We start from the raw sequence: 22,623 nt of genomic DNA, 5'->3' as shown, positions 1-22,623 counted from the left end.
GAGCCACTGGAATTAAAGAACACAACTAAGTTAGGTCCATTAATTTCAGTGAGTTTGTTCTGAGTAAAATTTAGTTCAATACCACCCACTGAAATTAATAGACATAACTATCTCATATCCATTTATTAGGGTCTACTCTGGATAGAACTTAGTTTATTGAATGTATTTTTATGGAGCTTTCCATTCAAATGAATCCCAAAGGGGCTTACAAACAATAAATAATGATAACAGAACAGAACATCTCAAGTACAGCATAAATCATATAACATAATTAACAAATAATCAGTAAAACAATTACAATCTATAAAATGCTATTAACAAACTAGCAACCGAAGAATAAGATAAACATTATAATTACAGGATTTAAAAAAAAATCAGTGCTCATGATGCTGTTTTACATAATTTTCCTTCTCAGATGACAGTGGTCTTATTTTCACACCATTGTTTCTTCTTTATCAGGATTTTATGCTTCTCTGCGTGGTATTAATGGTTGCATTCCCTGTTTATGCCACCCAACTGGTTCAGTAGAAGAGGTTTGCAACAGTCTCACTGGCCAGTGCATTTGCCAAGATTCTTCTGTAGCTGGGAAAAGATGTGACCACTGCAGGGACTACTATTATGGATTTGACTCTGAAGCTGGGAGGTGAGTGTTCATTGCAGAGCGGAGTTGACTTGTTAAAGTTGTCTTTTCAAAATTATAGATTCAGGTAGATAGCCGTGTTGGTCTGACGCAGTCAAAATAAATTAAAAAATTGTTCAGTAGCACCTTAGAGACCACGAAAGCTTATACCCAGAACAAACTTAGTTGGTTTCTAAGGTGCTACTGGACAATTTTTTCCCCTTCAAAATTATGTGTGTTTGGTGAGGACATATGCTCATCAAACGGCTAAGCAAGTCACATGGGAAAATTCTTTATGCTTTTGTCCATGTCCTGGACAAAAAACACACACAACTAAGAGGTGTGAACCCCACCCCAGTCTAATTTCTAAGTAAGCTGTGGAATCCCTGTGGACAGAATCCCCAGGGCACAGATCAGAGCAGCTCCCAAGCTTGAGAGCAAAAGGACTGCCAAACAAGTCTATCAACTTGTTAAATGAAGTCCAGAGCAGCTCTCTATTCTGATTAGCCCCTACTGTAGTCTTGTCTTTACCCAGGATTGAAAACAGTCATGTGATGGTGGGAAGAGCCATCGCCCAGCCAAGGATAGGGGTCCACTTTAACTTGGGGAGAAGATATTGGCCCTCTTCATGTGTTGTAGCTAAAGGGAAAGCTTGTTGAAAGAGGTCTTTAAAGCACAGAGGAAAAATATCTCCACTACAAATATGATGCTGAGCATGACAACAGCAACAGTGGGCACAGAAGGAGAAACACAGCTTTGGGAAAGGAGATAAGTGGCCCTAATACTCCTCAACATGCATGCTTTCTACTTGCGAGTAATTCTGGCCCTTGACACTATGTGTTGACCCACCATATTCTGATTGTGAATTGTTTTAACTGATTTGCCTTCTATGTTTTATCTTGGTGCAATTTGCTCTGGGACTTTATGTTGAAGGGTGGGTAAGAACTCCAATATTGTCATCATCATCAATAAATATGTGAACAGACCTACTAGCACTTGTAGGATGTAAAACTGCAGTCAAGTACAACATTCCTACAGTGGACACGCTAGGGGATGCTTTGTACCACTAAGAGAAGACTTCCTGTTTCCTCCTGAGCTGGGACAGACTTCCACTACATGTGACTTGAAGAAGATGTGGTTTGTTGTACTAGCATGGAGGAGCACACGGCCTCCGTGTTCTGATCAGTGTGTGTGTTCTCCATTTTGTATGTTGCTTTGTGTTTGGAGAAGTGATTGCTTAGTCGCAGTCACTTGGGACTAACTTCTTTATGGAATAGTTCTAGTTGTTATGTAACCTAAGCCTGCCTTCAGGGATATGTCTGTGAACCTGAACAAATCTGTGAGTAAACTACTTTTATATTAACGTTAATCAGATTATTGTGTTTATTCCTTTTTAAGAGGGATTAGAAGGGATTTTACCAGGAAGGAATCTTTAATAGAAAGAGTCAGATGAGTCAGTAACCAGCTGATCGCTGTGTAATTTAAAAAGGAGGAAGTTTGGAACTCTGCTAGAAAATGGAACTTGCTTGCGCATGTTAGGAAGGATATCATTAAATAATATATCCTCTCCTGCCTCCCTAATCATCCCCACAGCACTGGGCTGGTATTTCCAACCTTTTTTCCTCCCAGTCATTCAAATACAGGAGTGAAAAGAAACAGCCTGCTAAAGAGGTTTGGTGTTAAGCGAAGCAATTTTTACAGCATTATTGCATCAGTCCCCATGCTTGGGGCATAACACATTGACACCCACCAGTGGGCTTTTCAAAAAGTGTACCTGGCCAGGAGACTGATTGTGGAGTGCTAGATAGCTCCAGAGGGTTTTTGTTTTTTAAAAAAGAAGGATCAGAGATTGGGGGGAACCATATCACAGATCTGGGGGCCCATTAAAGAAATGGAAGTCCTTGCATGAATTAGATGACTTCATTGGACACAACCCTTAAAATTTGATGCTCAGAAGTAGCCATAAGTAGTCGGCCAGTGGTGGTGGGGAGCGAGTGCCAATCGGGAGTGGGACTGTAGTGTAGGTAGGAGTGTTTAACTCATTGAAAATCAGCATTGCACCATTTTAAGCATGTTACTTAAGAACACTTAACTGTATCATGTAAGCAAGCTGTAACCTCTCACTCTTGGCTCCTAGCTGTAATAGAAGGGTGATAATCCATCTACTTTACAGGACTGTAAGAATTTAAGTAGAAATAAAGAAACAACAGTGTTTCCATTGCATGTTACATAGATCATATACTTATTATTCTGGTGTAAAATGAGTCATGAGTGACTCACAGAAACTTCTCAGGGGGGCTGATATTAAGGACCCCTAGAAGATAAAATATTTGGGATAATCTTTTTTATATATAAAAACATACTTTTGGAGACACCTTAAAAAGGTAAAGGTACCCCTGCCCGTACGGGCCAGTCTTGACAGACTCTAGGGTTGTGCGCCCATCTCACTTAAGAGGCCGGGGGCCAGCGCTGTCCGGAGACACTTCCGGGTCACATGGCCAGCATGACAAAGCTGCATCTGGCGAGCCAGTGCAGCACACGGAAACGCCGTTTACCTTCCCGCCAGTAAGCGGTCCCTATTTATCTACTTGCACCCGGGGGTGCTTTCGAACTGCTAGGTTGGCAGGCGCTGGGACTGAGCAACGGGAGCGCACCCCACCGCGGGGATTCGAACCGCCAACCTTTTGATCGGCAAGCCCTAGGCGCTGAGGCTTTTACCCACAGCGCCACCCGCGTCCCTTGGAGAGCCAGTTTGGTGTAGTGGTTAAGAGCGGTAGTCTTGTAATCTGGGGAACCAGGTTCGAGTCTCCGCTCCTCCACATGCAGCTGCTGGGTGACCTTGGGCTAGTCACACTTCTTTGAAGTCTCTCAGCCCCACTCACCTCACAGAGTGTTTGTTGTGGGGGAGGAAGGGAAAGGAGAATGTTAGCCGCTTTGAGACTCCTTAAAGGGAGTGAAAGGCGGGATATCAAATCCAAACTGTTCTTCTTCTTGGAGACACCTTACACTCTTCCAAAAAGAGTAGAAGCTAAGTATCAATACAAAATTACAGTGGTACCTCTGGTTAAGAACTTAATTCGTTCCGGAGGTCCGTTCTTAACCTGAAACTGTTCTTAACCTGAAGCACCGCTAATGGGGCCTCCTGCTGCTGCCGCACAATTTCTGTTCTTATCCTGAAGCAAAGTTCTTAACCCGAGGTACTATTTCTGGGTTAGCGGAGTCCTGAAGCGTATGTAACCTAAAGCATATGTAACCCAAGGTACCACTGTATAAAGTACTAAATATTGAACTGCTGAGCATATAGCAGCTCTCTCAGTTTCTATATACTTGTCTACACATATGATGACATTTAATAGTCTAAACAGAAACTCTGTTTGACGGGGGAATTGTATGCAATCTGTGGTTGAAAACACTTAATGCAGTTTGGTGGGAAATACCCTTTGCTCTTGATTATAAAAGGGGGAAATGCAGTATTATAGTTTCCAAGGGAATTTTTTTATTTATTCCCAAAGGAATATTATTCCACAACACAAATTTGCAGCTTATTTTGCAGCCTTAGCTTTTATCAGTCTTTTAAAGGGTGTTGAACTCAGGAGATCACACAGCAAGAGTTACTGAAGAAATTCTTTTGCTAAAAGGAGAGAGATGCAATTGTCAAATGCATGTGAACTGTTTTTGCAAATTCAGTTTAAGCAACCTTACATATTTTATTTCAAACAAGAGTTGCTTGATTAAAAAAAACAGCAAAAACAGTAGTCTCTAAAATTTCATTTGAACTGTTAGCATGAAGATAGATAATACATATTTTAAGAAGGCTGGATCATGACTCATAATGTACACTACATTAAAAAATCTCAGTATCTTCTCTGGTAACACAGGTTTTGAAGCTTCCTCAAAACCTGCACAACCTGTTTGACCAGAACACAGGTTACAGTTTGCTATTGAACCTACTCTGTAGCAGTGATGAGGGTGTCTTTTTCTCCTGAACCATTGAATCCTCTCAGTGTTGCCTAACACAGATTTTCCAAGTAGTCTTCTGCATTCTGACCTGGGGGATATATAGAATCATAGAATCATAGAGTTGGAAGAGACCACAAGGGCCATCGAGTCCAACCCCCTGACAAGCAGGAAACACCATCAGAGCACTCCTGACATATGGTTGTCAATCCCCAGTAGTATGGTGGAATCCCCAGTAGTTCTCTTTGGCATTTTTGCAAGATGCTTTGATCATAATGTTATTTCCATCTGCTAGTTAATACATTGTCACTAGTGAAGGTGTCCACTGTCCAGAGCACAGTCTTATCCAGCTTTATTATTATTATTATTATTATTATTATTATTATTATTATTATTATTTAAATTCGTATGCCACCCTATACCTGTAGATCTTCCAGTTGCTGAAGCTTGAGGATATGGGCAAGGTAGTTGGTCAAGTCCAGCTGTCACTTGTATTCTCCACCTCTGTGCCTTATGTCCCAGCTGAGTTCAGGAGGTAGTTAGTGTCTTCTTGAGAGAGGGCTTGGCTCTAGGCAGTAATCAGCTATGCTGTACATGGGATTGCCTTCTTTATTTTTCCATATGCTTTTATTTATAATAAAAGATTAAAAAATACAATAACAGACGCCAGATAAAATAAAAGTAGAAAGGGTTATCTAGAACTAAATCAAGGTATTGCCAATCCTGCCTGTGTCTGTTAGTCAAGAAAGTTGTGGCTAATTTTCACTTATACGTGTCTCAGTTATTTGTTTGCACTCTCACCTAGGCCATGATACAGGCCATCAGGGCGACTGCGCCACAGTTTCCTTTTAGCATATAAATTGAAAACAAAGCGAAGCTGACCACTCAAAGAAGCCAGCTTCCATAAGATACAGAGGCTCTACTGCCATCCAGTTTGAAAATGTGTCCTCAATACACTTGGGAATGACTGTCTTAGACAGTCAGAGGTTTCCTTAGGCTTCCCATAAGAGCAGACCTTTCTTTTTTACTAATGGAACTTAACTGAGCCTCTTTTTTTGGAAGTTAAGAAAACACCTCTTGCATAAATAACGCGTGCCAAACCTTCCCTCCTCCAAAATGTTCAGCACAATTAAACTCTCCCCTCCCTAAAGGAACAGATATTCCCCTGTCACTTTAGCAAGGGATGAATTGTCCCCCAACAATTGGAGGGCATTACTATTGTTCTAGAAGTCTAGGTCATAAGTAAAAGAAACACCATACTTGGTTGTGAATGGAACCTTTTTATATAAATGGGTTGGAGTTTTTACTTTTTCTACTACAGACCAGTTTCTAAGGTTCTTCATCTGCAATGCTTAATTATGTGTCTGAAAAAAGCCACGGAATTAAGCCCTGCTATGTCTAACTGAAGTGTTAATGTGCTTTCATTACTTTCTTGATTTGTTTTTGTTTATAGATGTCAGCGTTGTAATTGTCATCCTGCAGGAGCCATTAATGGAACTTGTCATCCTATTACCGGACAATGTGTGTGCAAACCATTTGTAACTGGCTCAAAATGTGACAACTGTGTTCCCAGTGCTAGTAATTTGGACGTCCACAACCTATTTGGCTGCAGTAAAAGTAAGTGGTTGTTGGTCGTAAGAGCAAATCTTTCAAATTAACTGGTTTGCTGATTGTTAGTATTAGTGTAACACTCAAAATAGCTGCTACTCACAACCTGAACACCCTTCTCATTAATATATTAGGAGAAATATTATGTTTTGGTACTTAAGAGGCATCACATGATACTTTGCATCAAAGGCAGCATGGATTTTCGTATCAATGAAAGGAAGGAAATTATATTGATGCTCCAGTTTTCTAGACATACTGTAACTTGTGTTGGAAAATGACTTACTCTGAAAACCTCCCCTTCTTGAGCTTTATTGGGATCCCTACATTTAACAGAAGTCCTCCTAAGGCATTGTACGTCCCAGATTTCTCTATATGGGAGGGAGGATGCATTAAGAAGCCACATCCCCTGGTGCCTGCACAAAAGGCACAAACATTTATCGTGATGAAACGTGTTGTCTCGTGAACATTATGTCTTGAATCCCAATTGGCCTTGGTGACTCAGAGTGCCCATTTCCAGCTATGGCAAGGTCACCCGCTATGGTCCCTTTTGGGTAGAAATGACTTGGCCATGGTACTCCATGCTCTGGTAACTTCCAGACTGCAATACACTCTGTGTGGCGCTGCCCTTGAGGACAGCTTGGCTGGTCCAGAATACAGGGACCACATTAATGGCTGCAGTTGACTTTGAAACTCATAGAACCGTGTTCTGAAACAACTGTACAGTACTGGCTGCCGATTCAAGGTGCTCCTGTATTTAAGCTCCTAAATGACTTAGGACTCCAATACCACTTCCTTCCCTACAGACCCTCCGGGGTTTTAAGTTCCATCTTTCCAGGTTGTTGCGGCCTGGGAGACGGCATTTTTGTGGCAGTCCCTAAGTTGTAGAATTCCCTCCTGAAAGAAGTGCATCTGGCTTCTTCACTATGCAGCTTTCAGTAAATTCTGAAGATGCACCTCTTTACCCTGGGCTTTGACACCTGAGATGGGTGTTATTGCAATCTGCTTTAGCTGTTTTTAATATTGAATTTTAAATTGTTATAACCTGCCCTGGGACTTGTTGGTGAAGGGCAGGTAATAAATCAAATGCTGATGATGTCACATGTACAGCTTGTATGTTTGAAGGCTTCCATGACATCCTGAACGTTGGGAAATCAAGGTTCCTGGTTGTTTGGAAGCTGTTGTTTGTATGTGTGGGCTGCTACAAATGTTTGTGCTTTTTGCATAAACACCAGCGGGTAAGGCTACTCAGTGAATTCCTGCCCACAGCTCCTGTGTAGAGAAAAGTAGGAGCTGTAATGCCTTAAGAGGGTTAATGGTCCACAACGAAGCAGTTTACCTTACAACATCTACTAAATTCCATAGGGGGCTTTACCAGGTCCCAGCCTGGGCATATTTTATTAATTTATTAAATTTACTAATAATTTCCTATGAGGCATCTCATAGTGATGTACAGTGCAATAAGAACATATAGAAACAATCACATATATAAAAACAATAAAAAAAACTTATTACCTATGAAAAAACAAAAACTACTGCGCATATAAAACCAGTTTCAACTCCAATGTTTTAAACACAGTGTAAGACCTTTATCACAGAATTTAATGGCAGAACCCCTTCTGAAATGGCCAGGGCTCCCATTCATTTCAAAGGAGCTTATTCAGGAAAAGGTCTTGTTGGATTGTGTCTTGAAGCTGCAATCCTATATTCACTTCCCTGAGAGTAAGTCCCATGGAATTCATTAAAGGCAGGTGGACTTTACTTCTGATAATACATTTTAGGACTGCACTATAAATTATGTAGCATAATTTAAGATAAGTAATAAAATTAAATTCTGCAAAAGATATCATGATATATATTTAAAAACAAAAATATTTCTCCATTTGTGAGTATAGACAACAGTAACATTTGCTGAGTGAAATATAGAAAGCCCATAATGTTTCAAAATCAGTTGTTTCTTTAACTTTATGGCTCTAATGTACATCTGTGGAAGCAATGAAACTTTAGTAGTGGCCAGTGTGGTGTAGTGGTTAAGAGCGGTAGTCACGTAATCTGGGTAACCGGGTTCGCGTCTCCGCTCCTCCACATGCAGCTGCTGGGTGACCTTGGGCCAGTCACACTTCTCTGAAGTCTCTCAGCCCCACTCACCTCACAGAGTGTTTGTTGTGGGGGAGGAAGGGAAAGGAGATTGTTAGCCGCTTTGAGACTCCCGAAGGGGAGTGAAAGGCGGGATATCAAATCCAAACTCTTCTTCTTCTTCTTCTTCTAGTAATAAGAGCACAATAATCATTTCCTTCTAACACAATCTCCTTTCCTCCAATAGCTACCAGTGTATTCTCTCTAGCAATTTTAACTTGACTTTGCTAGTATAATTGCTACCAATTGCAAGGCTCTATTTATAATACCTAATCTTTAGGGACAGTTATTTGTAATGGACAGGAGCAAAACACATGCTACCTTGTGAGTCTCTACATTACTTAATATACCCTGGTGTTTTCCTTCCCTGTTGCATTTAAAAGAGACCAACATACTCATTTCTATATTTATTTGAAGGATTTTTACCTTGCTCTTCAGGCAAAAGAGGCTCCCAGAATACCTTACAAAGATCTGTAATATGACTGTTGCTCTCCCTCAGGCTTACAATTAAAAAGGCATAACACAAAAGGAAAAGGGATTAACAGGGATGAGGAAAAAAGCAAACCCAGGCATTAGTTCTTCTTAGTCAAAATATTATTGTAATAACCAGCTAGATTGAAAAGCAGTTCAACAGAGGAGGAACCAAAAGCTGTTAGTCTAGAAAATCCATGCTACCCAGGATGGTGACACATGACAGTTAGTGGAATGAGGAGCCTGATTACAGGTGGCAGCAAAGATTTTTTTCAACTCATACAAGCAATATCATGGGTGCATCAGATATTCTTCTAAGTTATATATTTATGAAAGTAAAGTTCTTTTTTAATATAAAGAGCCTGGAAATTGTATATCATCAAAATTTTATTTTTATATATTCACACAACATGGAAGTTCTCTGTCTCCATTCATTGCTTCAGTGTTTTCTTCTCACTACTTCCAGGTTCTACATTTAAGGAAGTAGAAGGGTTAATATGTTCTCACAGTCTTAAAATTTTATTCATTGTGATAATAGTTTCAAAGTGTTGTTTCAAATGGGTCAATAAAACATTTCTCTCCTCTCTTTGGAGTTGTTTTGTTTCTCTTAGGAAAATTTTTCTGGCTTTTTAAAAAGAAAACTGCATTGCTTTTAAGCCTGTAAAATTCTCTGCTGTGTTGCTTTTAAGACCGTGAAGTGTATTGTGCGTAATTTCACACCTTAAAATCAAGATCAATATATGTACACATACCCCACACTGTCCCTTCATCATACAACACAAGGAACCACAAGGTATGACTACAGTTTCTCACTTAAAAACAAAACCCTGAAACATACTGTAGTTATCTGGCCCTTATGGGGTTAAATTTATTATTTAAATAATCATTTATTGTGGGAACATGACATCACCTCTATGTATATTTCTTCCTTCTTTTTCATGCTCACTATATTCCAGCAATACACAACCAATTTTCTAAGTCTGCAAGTGAGGAGTTTTATTCATACATTAAAGGGTGTTCATGTAGATATTAAAACTTAAATAAATATTTAAGATATTTAAAATGTAAAATATCTCACAAGCCTGATAATGCTTCAAAATATATTAGCAAAGCTCAGAATAGGAATTAAGATTTAAAATCTGACATCTAAGGGAAGAAAGCAGAAAAGGCAAGATGTTTCTTTTTTTAAAAAACAGTACAGCAATCCTCTATAGTTTGGGCCTCTTCGGGGATTTTGGACTGCAACTCCCACCAGTCTCAGCTATTATGGCCAATGGCAAGGGATCATGGGAGTTGTAGTCCAAAAAAACTAGCTGACACCAGGTTTTGAGTTGACTCCTATGGCTTGAGGAAATATCTTCCCCAGCCATTGTCACATGCTGAAGAGTACTGTTACTGTGGTGAATTTTTGTGGGGAAGCCTTATACTGTAACTTGATGAGGCCCTCAGTGTTCATCGCTCATTAGAACATTTGGCAGGGAGAAAAGCCCACCACATTTTCATTAATATGGGGAAATAATAAAAGTCATAGTAGAATATCTTTCAACTGAGTAAGTTGGTCATCTGTATTGAGTCTGTGTCAGTTTCTCCACAAGCAGCTTACATAAACAGACATCTGAAGGGAAAACAAGCTTGTGCGTGTCTGCAGGGAATACATAGAAAAAGACCAGAATTAGGATGGGAGTGGAGAGGCAGCATGAAGCAAGGGATCTATTTACACCTTTCAGATGTCTCTGCATCTGTATGTTTGCTGTGTTTGCTCTGTATGTGTGCATTGTGCAGATTTTCAGCCAAAGCACACTGAAAGTGGTTCTTTAGGCAGAATTATGCTATTTTAGATGTCTTGCATAGTGGTTTCCAATGTATGCTGGCTGGCTGGCTGCTTTGTTTTGGCTTTTCTTAAGATTTTACTGGTGAAACACAGCTCTTCTGCTTCATATCATTTTCCTCTGCTAGAAGAAACTTTCTTTTCTTTTTTTAAATGCACTTCTGCTTACGAAGTTTGGTTGTCTTGATGCCTAAATATGGCTTTTATTGCATTGTAATCCAGCTCCTTCTCAGCAACCGCCGCCAGGAGGAGAACTTGTAAATTCTTCTGCTATCAGACTTGTTTGGAATCCACCCGATTCTCCAAATTCAAACTGGCTTGTGTATAGGCTATATAGAAATGGGAGTCAAATCTATATGACAGAGGATAACTACCCTTACCGTGAGTGCTCATGAATACTACCTATGCATATTTCACTGTATGTATGTATTTGAATTTGTATACCACCCTTCATCTGAAGAACAGAGGGCAGTTCACAGCATAAAAATACAAAATGAGAACATAAAATACATAATAATAATAAAAAAATAAACCAACCCCCCCCCCAAAAAAAAACATATTTAAAGGCCATAGAATCAGCCAAAATCCTGGTTATAGAGAATTCTTTTTCACCTGGAGCCTAAAAATATGTAATGACAGCTGGGATGACTCAATAGAGGATGATACTCTTAATCACAGGGTTGTGGGTTCGAGCAGAACACTGGGCAAAAGATTCCTGCATTGCTGGTAAAACCTTCGTGGTGCCTTCCAACTCTACTAGGCTATGATTCTGTGAGTGAATGATGAAGGAGAGCCTCCCTGGGGAGAGCATTCCACAAATGGGAAGCCACCACAGAAAAAGCCTGTTCTTGTGTTGCCATCCTCCAGACTTCTCACGGGGGAGGCACACAAAGAAGGGCATCAGATGATGATCATAGGATCCAGTTCCGTTCAAATGGAGGAAGGCCATCCTTGAGTTATTGTGGCCCTGAGCCGTTTAAGGTTTATAGGTCAAATGCAGCGCTTTGCATTAGCCCGGAAACTAATTGGCAGCCAGTGCAGTCGGGCCAGGATCAGTTAAGATGCTCAAACCGTCTTGACCTGTTGAGCAACCTGACTACCAAATTCTGCACTAGCTGAAGTTTCTGAATTGTCTTCAAAGGCAGCCCTAAGTATAACCTAGATGTTACCTGAGCATAGAGGAGAGAAGTTAGGCTATCCCTGTCCAGATAGTGATACCTTCTAATAACATTAGGGCCCACTGGTACTCCATCCAAGACTTGCTTACGAGCCTTGCTTTCTGTAGGCAGTCAGTTTAGCTCTGGTATTAAGTGATTTTACCATTTCCTGGTCAGCAGCCATATTTTCAAATGAGCAAATCCAACAAATTTAACTCCCCTTACTGACTCACTTTCATCTATACCCAGGAACAGGAAAAGTGGTCTCTTTAACCACCACCACCCGCCATGTGAATGGCAAAAGATTCTGTGGCATGGCAGCGACTTCTTCTTAAGCACCTCAGTTACTCACTCCTATGTCCTTGTGTCTTGCTTGTGCAGGAGAAGGGATATTAAATAAATTAAAGGCTTCACCACATTCTTTCTTGCTCATCATACTGGAGGGGAAGGGGTTGAAGAGCCGTTTGCTATCCCCTCACCTAGAGAAAAGTGTCTTAAGTTGTATAATAGTCTGTGTAGTGGTCATTTGAATTGGGTCTGTGCTAGGTTTCAGAGGGAAAACATTATGTGGGCAGATTTGGTCTAGTCGCTTATATCTATATCACATGTTTATCTGTCCTCCAAAAGAAGTCAAGTATCCTTGAAATCACAAGTGTAAAGTCATGTGAGGGAGGTCAGGCTAAGAGACCGACTGATCCAGAATCACCCCATGAACTTCATAGCTGAACAGGGATTTAAACCCAAGTGTCTCCAGCCTAAGTCCAGCACTCTAGCCAATAGATCATTTTGGCTGTCATATGCTTGCATTACTCTTTTTATTGCCTAGAGATTGGTAGTAGTGCACAGAATGAGTCCTGGTCCTCCAGCTGCTGAAGTCCTAAGTTTAGTACTTGCTTCAAGTTCAGATTCTGACACTTTTCTATGTACGTACACTATCTTACTGAAATATTCTGGGATAAATTATGCTTTACATCTTTCATATCCTAACAAGAGTGTTTAGCAATTCAAATGTATATCCGAGAGGTTTACTAAAGTCCCTGCTATATTCTTGGAATTGAATGGAGCAATCCTTCTAGAATAGTGTGCTGATGCCATTTCGAAATCATATTAACATCGATGAGCAGCTGCTTTTAAAACATTAACTAACTACTGGTTTCCTAATCAGAGACTGATAAAGGCTTGTTCAACAAATCATTATTTTCTAAAGCCACAACTGTTCCTTAAAAAAAAAATTACCATTCTGACATTTCCTGACAATCATGATAATTAATGATGTGAATATAATCTACTGTTTGGCATTTGAATACTAAGATAAATTTGTTAATGCTGCCAGATTCTTATGTTTATGACTTTATTCTTAGTATGTGTGTAGCATCTGTAAGACACACAGGGGACACCACCTAAGTGCAACAGCGTGCATACAGGTCTTAGTACTAAATGAGAGTTTCAAATTACAAATGTAGAAGCATTGAACTTTTCAAGGAAAATTAACAGTAGTCTCCAAACCGGGCCTGATTATTTGACTGATGGCTTTGCAACATTAATGTGAAATGATTTTGAGAGTTCTTTTAGAAGGAAGGAACAGGCAATAGATGGAGAGAAAAAACCCATTCTTTTTCTTCTGTAATTCTGATGCTTTCAGATAACACATTCTTAAATGGTGAAGCTATTTAATACATAAAATAATGCAAAAACAACATTTACTGTTTATTAATGAAATTAAATTTATTGAGACTTTACTAAAGCAAGGAATATTTTATTCAAGTTTACCAGCAGCAGCGGAAAGCATTGTTGGGGAAGGCCCATTGGTAATTACAAAGTATCCATTATACTGCAGGTTTAAAAAAAATTAAAAAATGAGAAATTTACATGTGGCTCCTTGGGATCTGACAACTGAAATATAACTTTTTATGTTTATATTGTAGGCATCCAGATTTTCACAGATACCTCTCTATCTCCCTATTCCTTCTATTCATACCACCTTGAGGCCAGCAACGTCCATGGATCTACAAGCAGTGCAGCCTTGACATACAGAACACAGCCTGGGATACCTGTAGGAAACTTGCATTTAAACCCAGTTCTTCCTGTTGGACCACACTCTGTTTCATTCAGCTGGACAAGCCTATCAAACGACTCTGGTCCAATAGAGAAATATGTATTGACATGCACTTCTTTACCTGACCTTCAGGCCTGTGACCAGTATGAAGGCTTAGAAACCTCAACAACTGTCTGGAATCTGATTCCATTTACAAAATACAGCTTTTATGTTCAAGCGTGTACCCGTGGAGGCTGTTTGCAGAGCAAGGAGGTGGCAATAGTTACTGCACAGGCCCCACCTGAAGAGCAGCATCCTCCGGTTGTAGAAACTATCAACTCTACGTCACTGGCTATAGAATGGAACCCACCCAAAAAAGCAAATGGTAGGATTCTATTTCTCTTTCCTTAAGTAGGTACAACATGTTTTGCTCATATAAGTGCATTTTAAAAAATATTATTTTTACTGGGCACAACCTTTTTCTCCCCAGGAGAAGTAGGCAGGGCTGGTGAGGGGTAGGTAATGGTAAAGGGCCCCTGGATGGTTAAGTCTAGTCAAAGGTGACTATGGGGTAATAATAATAATAATAATAATAATAATAATAATAATAATTTATTATTTATACCCCACCCATCTGGCTGGGCTTCCCCAGCCACTCTGGGCGGCTTCCAAAAGAATATTAAAATACTATAATACATCAAACATTAAAAGCTTCCCGAAACAGGGCTGCCTTCAGATGTCTTCTAAAAGCCTGGTAGTTGTTGTTCTCTTTGACATCTGGTGGGAGGGTGTTCCACAGGGAAGGCGCCACTACCGAGAAGGCCCTCTGCCTGGTTCCCTGTAACTTGGCTTCTCGCAGTGAGGGAACCGCCAGAAGGCCCTCGGTGCTGGACCTCAGTGTCCGGGCAGAATGATGGGGGTGGAGACGCTCCTTCAGTATGGTGCTTATCTCAATTTTCAGGCCAAGGGAGCCAGAATTTGTCCACAGACAGCTTTCTGGGTCATGTGGCCAGCATGACTAAATTGCTACTGGCACATGGAGGACCGTGAGAAGTGCCAGAGCTCACGGAAACACTTTCCTGCTGCAGTGGTACCTATTTATCTACTTGCCCTGGCAAGCTTTTGAACTGCTAGGGCAGAAGCTGGGCCGTCATGCGAATTTGAACTGCCAACTTTCCAATCAGCAAGCCCAAGAGGCTCAGTGTTTTAGACCACAGCACCACCTGTGAAGGGTATAGTACCAAGGACCACAGAGATAAGCAGAGTGTTTGGTGGTTTGACATTTACTTCTGGGACTAAGGTTTCCCACTCCTAATGCAAGTATTCTTAAACAAAATTTCTCTTAAACATGTTGCTTTGAGATGAAAACTACATCACAAAATTCGAAGTGCAATTGGAAGAGTCTATCAGAATCCATACGAATTAAATTCCTAAAGCCTGTGGGAGGGCAGGTTTTGCAATGTATTATGGTTGTAGTTGTATTTATACAGTGCTATCAGTGGACAATGTTTCTACCAGTAGGTGGTACTAGAAACAGAAGTATTTTAGATCCTTTCCAGCTGACATATCTTTGGTAAACCACTGTTATTTCTAGGTATAATTATTAGATATGAACTATATATGAGAGGAACCCGACAGTTGGATGGAACACATATTCCTCCTGAAAACCGTGTTTTTGAAACAAGTGGGTGGTTCAGTCCTCACCCAGTGATAGAATCTGCCAATGAGAATGCTTTGAAACCACCTCTTACTAGCACCAACATCACTGATTTGGAGCCGTTCACAGTATATGAGTTCCGTGTTTTATCAGTCAATATGGCCGGCAGCACATTTTCTCGTTGGACGTCACAGAGAACAGCAGAGGCAGGTAATTGTTAACCGTTGTAAACTCATTTTCAAGACTTAGATTTTTCTTTCGGAATATGCCTTTCAAACCTTACTCCTTGACATTGCTTGTTCATTTAAGTTTCACCTTATAAGTGCTATTATAGGATTCTTTGCCATCCTCTTAACAATTTAAATTCACTAGTATTTCCTCATAATAACTGTGCTTAAACTATACTACATTTAGAGTAGTCTTATTTACAGAGTCTTAAGACAGTATACCAGCAGTATGTCTTTATTTTATTTTGTCACATTTATCACATATTACCTTCATGTCAGAGTGAGCTTTATGATGATCATTGACAGTCCACAAATGAATTCTGGAAGTAGATGTTATGGAACATGTATAGCTGCTGCCAAAAGTTAACCCTACCCCTCTGCACAGTAAATTCTACTCAAACGAAACACATAAAATGGCATCATTGTTTTGCGTATTTTTTTCCATTTCTGCCAGCAGCAGGTTGAATAGGTACGTAAAAAATTCACATGTAGTTTGTGATAGTGGATGACCTGTGGGTTTTCTGCTTTGATGGGATACATACATGGGGTGTCATAATGTCTACACCTAGGCTTATGCTGCTGCATTTAAATTAAAGACCCACTCTCTATTGAACTCTGTGTAACTGAAAAAGATGTAACTTTGTCTGGATTAGGCCCTTACTTTGAAGTCTTATTTTTTCATGGGTTGATTTGAAAACATGTTTAAAAACATTTGTGGTCTCTGATCCTATTTTCATGAAATTGGTGGATGTGGTTGATGTCCAGGTTCAATCCAGTTAATTATAACTAATTAAGAACGGTTCATAAGCATAATTTTATTTTAAGAGTTGTCATATTGAATTAGCTGGTTGTTTATAATTGTACATTACTTTCTAGCCAATGATTTCGCTTTCACTTAATTTTATCTGCTAAACAGATAGGAAGTCTTCCACTATGTTGGACAAGAGTGATTTATACCTTGTTATGCTACATTTAAATGAACATTCGAGTCCCATATTTACTTACTTGGAAGTAAACCCTACCTATTTCCATTATATTGACTCTCAGAATCATTTGGTTAAAAAAGATCATAACAATAGTCTAACTCAAGTCAACCATGTAGGTATCTCAATCCCAAAGACATTGCAGTTGAACACAAGCCCCATTGATTTCCCTCAGCTGGAACTTAACGTATGAATAAATGGCTGAAAGCCAAGGAGTGTGGATTGGGCTGTTAACTTTTAAAAACCCAGCATTTTTGCTGTGGATGGATTTGTAAATGGTATTTTCCAAAAGACAACCATTTTACAGTGCCTATAGGTCTTGAAAAATGGAGGCTTATCCTGCAGCAGTCACATATGACATAATTAAACATCTCTGGAATACCAGCTATTATAATACAAGAGAAACATGTTGATTTCAAAACTGCTCAGCAATTAAATTTACTTTGACAGTGTTTAAGTGTTCAACAATTTTTCCTCTAATCAGGGTTTTCCTGGGTCGCAGAATGGCTGTGCTTTTAAAAATCCATCTGCATTATTCTGTGAAACTTATATTGTGTTTCAAATTTTAAGTGGTGGTTAGTGCACCATAAAAATAATAGATCCCATACTTTGCCTATAGGTGGGATACATTTACTTTAAATTTGTAGCATTGAAAACCATATGAAAATTCCTTTTAGACCTGAAAATTAATTTCTACAAGCTGCTTATTTAGGAATTGGATGCAAACAGCCATTTTATCAAGTTTAACAGATGGTATTTTACAAATATAGTGGGAAAACTTGCCTGACACATGTTGTTCATTTATTTTATGATAAATTAGCACATTTATTTGTGTTTTAGCTCCTGTATTCATGCCACCTCCATCAGTATTCCCTCTTTCACCATATTCTGTCAATGTATCTTGGGAAAAGCCACAAGATAATGAAGCAAGAGGAGAAGTGATGGGGTACAGCGTCAATCTAATTACTGAACAAAAAGTATTGCCAGTGTATTCTCAGGTATTATTGTTATTAGCAATCTGTTTTCTCTGCTTATTGATATATGGATGTTATAAAGTGGTCCCAGTCTTGTTGGCTATGCCAAATTCAAATTTGCCAGTGGAGCAGTGCTTGCCATTATCAAAGTGCAGTATCAAAGTTGTTACTATGGCATTTTGCCCAGGGTGGAGCTGACTTTCTGTTTGTGTGTCTCCGTATGAGAGGACATGGCTTGTTCCTGGCAAATTGTTCTGAAGGGAATGTCTGATGGCTTGTATACATGAAGTCATGGTTTAATTCTGCAAGGATACCCAAGAGGTCCAATGCAGACAAAACATTTCTTAGTCTCCTGGCCATTGTTAAGAGATCAGGAGTGGGCTGCTTGCTGGAATAAAGTAAAGGTGAAGGGACCCCTGCAATGCTCCCTCCCTATTGTGGATTTTTCCTTCCTCTTCTTTTCACTGTTCCACTGAAATAATGCCCATGTAAACTACCTTAGAGGGACGCGGATGGCGCTGTGGGTTAAACCACAGAGCCTAGGGCTTGCCGATCAGAAGGTCGGCAGTTCGAATCCCCATGACGGTGTGAGCTTCCGTTGCTTGGTCCCTGCTCCTGCCAACTTAGCAGTTCGAAATCACATCAAAGTGCAAGTAGATAAATAGGTACTGCTCCAGCGGGAAGGTAAACGGTGTTTCCGTGTGTTGCTCTGTTTCACCAGAAGCGGCTTACTCATGCTGGCCACATGACCTGGAAGCTGTATGCCGGCTCCCTCAGCCAATAAAGCAAGATGAGCACCGCAACCCCAGAGTCGGTCATGACTGGACCTAATGGTCAGGGGTCCCTTTACCTTTAAACTACCTTAAGGAAAATTCATTTTCTTAGTGCTAAACCCACTAGTGCTGATATATAATTAATATTGGTGATGATACTAATAAATTTATCTGTTTGCAAGAGACAAGTCTTCTTTTTGAAATACTTGTTATTCATCCCTCTTATTCCATGGTGATTGGATTGGTAGATTTCATCACAGAATGGTGTGGTGCTTAGTCTTCACTCTTTGTAAAAATAACCATTTCTGTTTATTTGTTTATTTATTGACAATCTGCTAAATCTGTGATTGCATAAAATCAGTGTAAGCTGCGACACTACAGTTTATATTCAATTACAATTTATATTCTAGCTCTTTGAGGTTCCTTGAAAAAGTCCTGTTTCTACTAATGGCTCTTGGCAAACGTATTAAGGTTAAAAAAGTTTTTTTAAAATCAGCAAAAGCTAATTTCTTTTTGTTAAATGTACTTTCTTATCAGTGTAAAATAATGGAAGTGCTATCAAGATAGCTGTCTTAACTCTATTTGCTTTTTAGGTTTTGTATGTTGCTGAAGCTAATGAACAGTCCTACACAGTGGAAGGACTGGAACCATACAGAATTTACTATTTTACCATTACTCTCTGCAATCAAGTTGGCTGTGTCAGCAGTGAGCCGGGAATGGGGCAAACTTTAGCAGCAGGTAAGGGAAGAGAAAAAATTGTATTGAAGTATAAATTTAGCACGTACCTTTCTAATGAGTACCATTACAGATGATCACAGGTTGATGCATAGTGACTGAGATAGGTGCTGTGTTAATACAAAGTGACTAGCTTAATTGGTATTTGTTTACCATGACAGATTAAAAACAAAACACCATGTTTTCCACATAGGCTTGTAGTGTATTGGAAAGCCTGCATGGGTTTCTTTTTTAATGAGAAGCCATTTAACATAACATTTGTTTGTTTGTTTACAGTTTCAGCAAATAAAGTACATAAGCCTAATGAAGTTAATATTTATTACTAGCACCTTTTGTATCAATAGCATGTTTAGCATATATATATATATATATATAGCATTTTACAGTTGCAAAATTATTGTCACCCTGGTCATAGGCTGCAACACCTGTTCTTGCATTTTTGGGTAGGGGGACCACCTATCCTGTTCACATTTTGGATGTCCTATAGCAAAATCCCACCTTTCTCCTAACCGGGAGTAGTGCAGGAAGTTTTTCTGAGAGCTATATGCATGCTTGAAACCTAGGAGGGGGGGAAAGGTACACTTGAAAGATGTACAGTGGTACCTTAGGTTACATATGCTTCAGGTTACATACGCTTCAGGTTACAGACTCCGCTAACCCAGAAATAGTGCTTCAGGTTAAGAACTTTGCTTCAGGATGAGAACAGAAATCGTGCGGCGGCGGTTCAGCGGCAGCAGGAGGCCCCATTAGCTAAAGTGGTGTTTCAGGTTAAGAACAGTTTCAGGTTAAGAACGGACCTCCAGAACGAATTAATCCAGCCAGACAAAGCATTCAAGGAGAATGCAAAGCAGGATAGGCAAGGGGTGTGGCTAAGGAGGAGTCCTGAGAACAAGATAGAAAGGCGCATTTAGTCACTGGGTCTGAACTTCCCAATCCTTGGTGTACAGAAATATACTCCTCAGCATCAGCCTCAAACACTCAGTTGAGATGTGTAATTTGGAGAATCTGTAGGTGCCAATCCTTCAAATCTTTATACCTCAGGATTCTGTAATATATTGTAATGAACAGTTTCAAAAAATAACTAATGGAATTTAGATAGGACCCTTGGCTATTATTAGTGATAAAGCATCGTTTCTTGCTTATCTGTCAATTCCCTGAAAATAAATAGCTCATTGAAACCTGACAGCTTGTTTATTATTGTTTTAATAATTTGGTATCAGTCACATTAAACAATACAGTAGAGTATAAAACTGAGTGACCAGTAGATTTAGATATATTAAATGTTGAGTATTTTTCTATTTATCATTTCTAGGTTTGGAAAGTTGCCATTTTAAGCCTGTATCCACTTACTTGAATTAACTTTTTCCACTGAAATCTTGCAAATGTGCTTTGTGTGTCAACCCTTGCTGAGATGCACAAGCAAAACACAATTGACAAATTATTTTAAAGGCTACTTTAATTAACAACCTCCTTGCTGCTAATTATCAGGAGTAAATGCAGGAGCACCATCTCAAATGCATTTTGATAGCATTGTGGGTGTTTGGGGAAAGAAGCTGCAGATCCAGTTATAGGCTGTGCATATAACATACCTTATGAAGCACATTTAAAACCCAGGGCATCCTCGAATAATCCTGGGAACTGTAGTTTACCTGCCACAGAGCTACAATTCTCAGCACCTGTAACAAACTACAGTTCAAATGTATGGTGTTTACACGAAAGAGAGAATTATGCACTTTGCTCCTACTTCAGCGACTGCTTTTCTTTGGTGGTCTGGAAGACCAATGCAAACCAAAAGCAGAGGGACTGCTTACAAGATCCCAAATACTTCCTTATTATAATACATTTTTATAACAGTTGTAGGGAGATCTGTCCTGGAAAGTGAGTGGAGGTGAAGGGATCCACGGACTTCATTGGGTTCCTAGGCATCTTACGTTCCCAAGATAATTTATGAGAGAGACTTTGGAGTTCTGCGCAAAGCAAAAATTCCACAGAACTGTTGGCTCTGGGTTGTTCAGAGCATCCCTTTGTAAACTGGTATCGATCCCTGCCTGCCAATAGCACTGCAGATGTAGTCATCTAGTATCGTGAGTGTGAACCAGCTTGAACTTTCCATCTGCATGTATACACTTTTACATTTGAAACCTTAGAAGCAAATGATACTTCTATACCTTTTCATCATGGAGTTTAAAGTAAACACATGGAAAGCAGCAGAGAAGTGCCATGGAAACCTGAATAATTATTTTCTATAGGGAATCATCAGATATTACTGTTAAAAAATGGGACTGACGCTCCTGCAAATAACTCCTATCATCTTTGCTGCCAATGGTGAACAGCTGGTGGCTGAGGGAAGATAACCATTTGGTTATTGTCTCTTGCTCATGTGTCAAAGCAAAAGTGAATATTTAGACATTCAGGGGGCATGACAGGCCCATCTGTGTAGGTGTTGCCGGGCAAAACCTGCACAAACAGAAGGATTGTCAGGACCAAGCTGGCATGAGGAGAGGTGCTCGTGCAATGCTTTAGCACTCCTCACTGCTCCAGGTTTCATATATATTAAAATCAGACAATAATGCTAATATTTCTACAGATCCCATTTTAAGTGTAAGCAACAGGAAGCTTGGATGCTTATGCTTGGTGTCTCCAAATTAGAATCCAGAACATGCAAACACAAATCTGAACTTGAAATCTGAATCAAATTCCCACTGATGTCTAAGAAACACAGTTATCATTTATTTGTCAGATATTAAATATGAGTTTCAATTAGAACTGTCTTCATGGTTGTCACTGGAGGTTTCACAGGTGTTCAAAGAAATAATCGTAAAACATTTTAAATGCCTAACGTTGACCTTAAAGTGGAAATATAAACGTGTACTTAGGGCTGTCATACGTCCGGATTTTCCTGGACATTACCAGGATTTCAAAGGTGGGCATTTCCGAAAGGTGACGCTTTGTCCTGGATCTTAGGGCAAATCAATTGAAAAATCACAGTTTTTTGGGTGTTTTTGTAAAAAAAACTTTTGGAGTGTCCTGGTTTTTACTTTTTGAAATATGGCACCCCTACGTGTACTGCATGTTTTGTGGCAGGTGAGCACGATATTCAGAAATGGTTTTAAAATAGTTTAAATGGCCTATATATAGCAGACCCCCTTTATAGCCTGAGCTATATGATGGTGTAAAGGTAAAGGGACCCCTGACCATTAGGTCTAGTTGTAGCTGACTCTGGGGTTGCGGCACTCATCTTGCTTTATTGGCCGAGGGAACTGGCGTACAGCTTCTGGGTCATGTGGCCAGCATGACTAAGCCAGTACTGATTATCTATTTGTACCAGTGCTATCATAAAACACTGTATTGCAAATTCATTGGCCCAGATTCAGCTAAAGTTGGTCATAACTAAATAAACAAGTTCTTTGTGTGATAGGCTTAAGTCCCATTAAGCAACTTTGTCGTTGTGAATTCCAGGCTAGGG

The 22,623-nt window shown here is 39.7% G+C and overlaps 1 protein-coding gene across 1 annotated transcript in view; it reads left to right on the top strand.

The window, feature by feature from the left end:
- The window catches only part of USH2A (usherin), a 433,394-nt gene that overhangs the window by 78,451 nt on the left and 332,320 nt on the right, over positions 1–22,623 (top strand). The window contains exons 14-20 of the mRNA XM_028724645.2: positions 460–643; positions 6,030–6,193; positions 10,839–10,997; positions 13,699–14,193; positions 15,403–15,675; positions 17,516–17,673; positions 19,016–19,160. Of these exons, the coding sequence (XP_028580478.2) occupies positions 460–643; positions 6,030–6,193; positions 10,839–10,997; positions 13,699–14,193; positions 15,403–15,675; positions 17,516–17,673; positions 19,016–19,160 (1,578 nt within the window). The remainder of the gene's footprint in view (positions 1–459; positions 644–6,029; positions 6,194–10,838; positions 10,998–13,698; positions 14,194–15,402; positions 15,676–17,515; positions 17,674–19,015; positions 19,161–22,623) is intronic.

This window comes from Podarcis muralis, chromosome 3, assembly GCF_964188315.1.
Source record: "Podarcis muralis chromosome 3, rPodMur119.hap1.1, whole genome shotgun sequence".
NCBI classification, from domain to species: Eukaryota; Metazoa; Chordata; class Lepidosauria; order Squamata; family Lacertidae; genus Podarcis; species Podarcis muralis.
The sequence above is the reverse complement of the archived record's forward strand: the minus strand, read 5'-3'. Positions and strand labels throughout refer to the sequence as shown.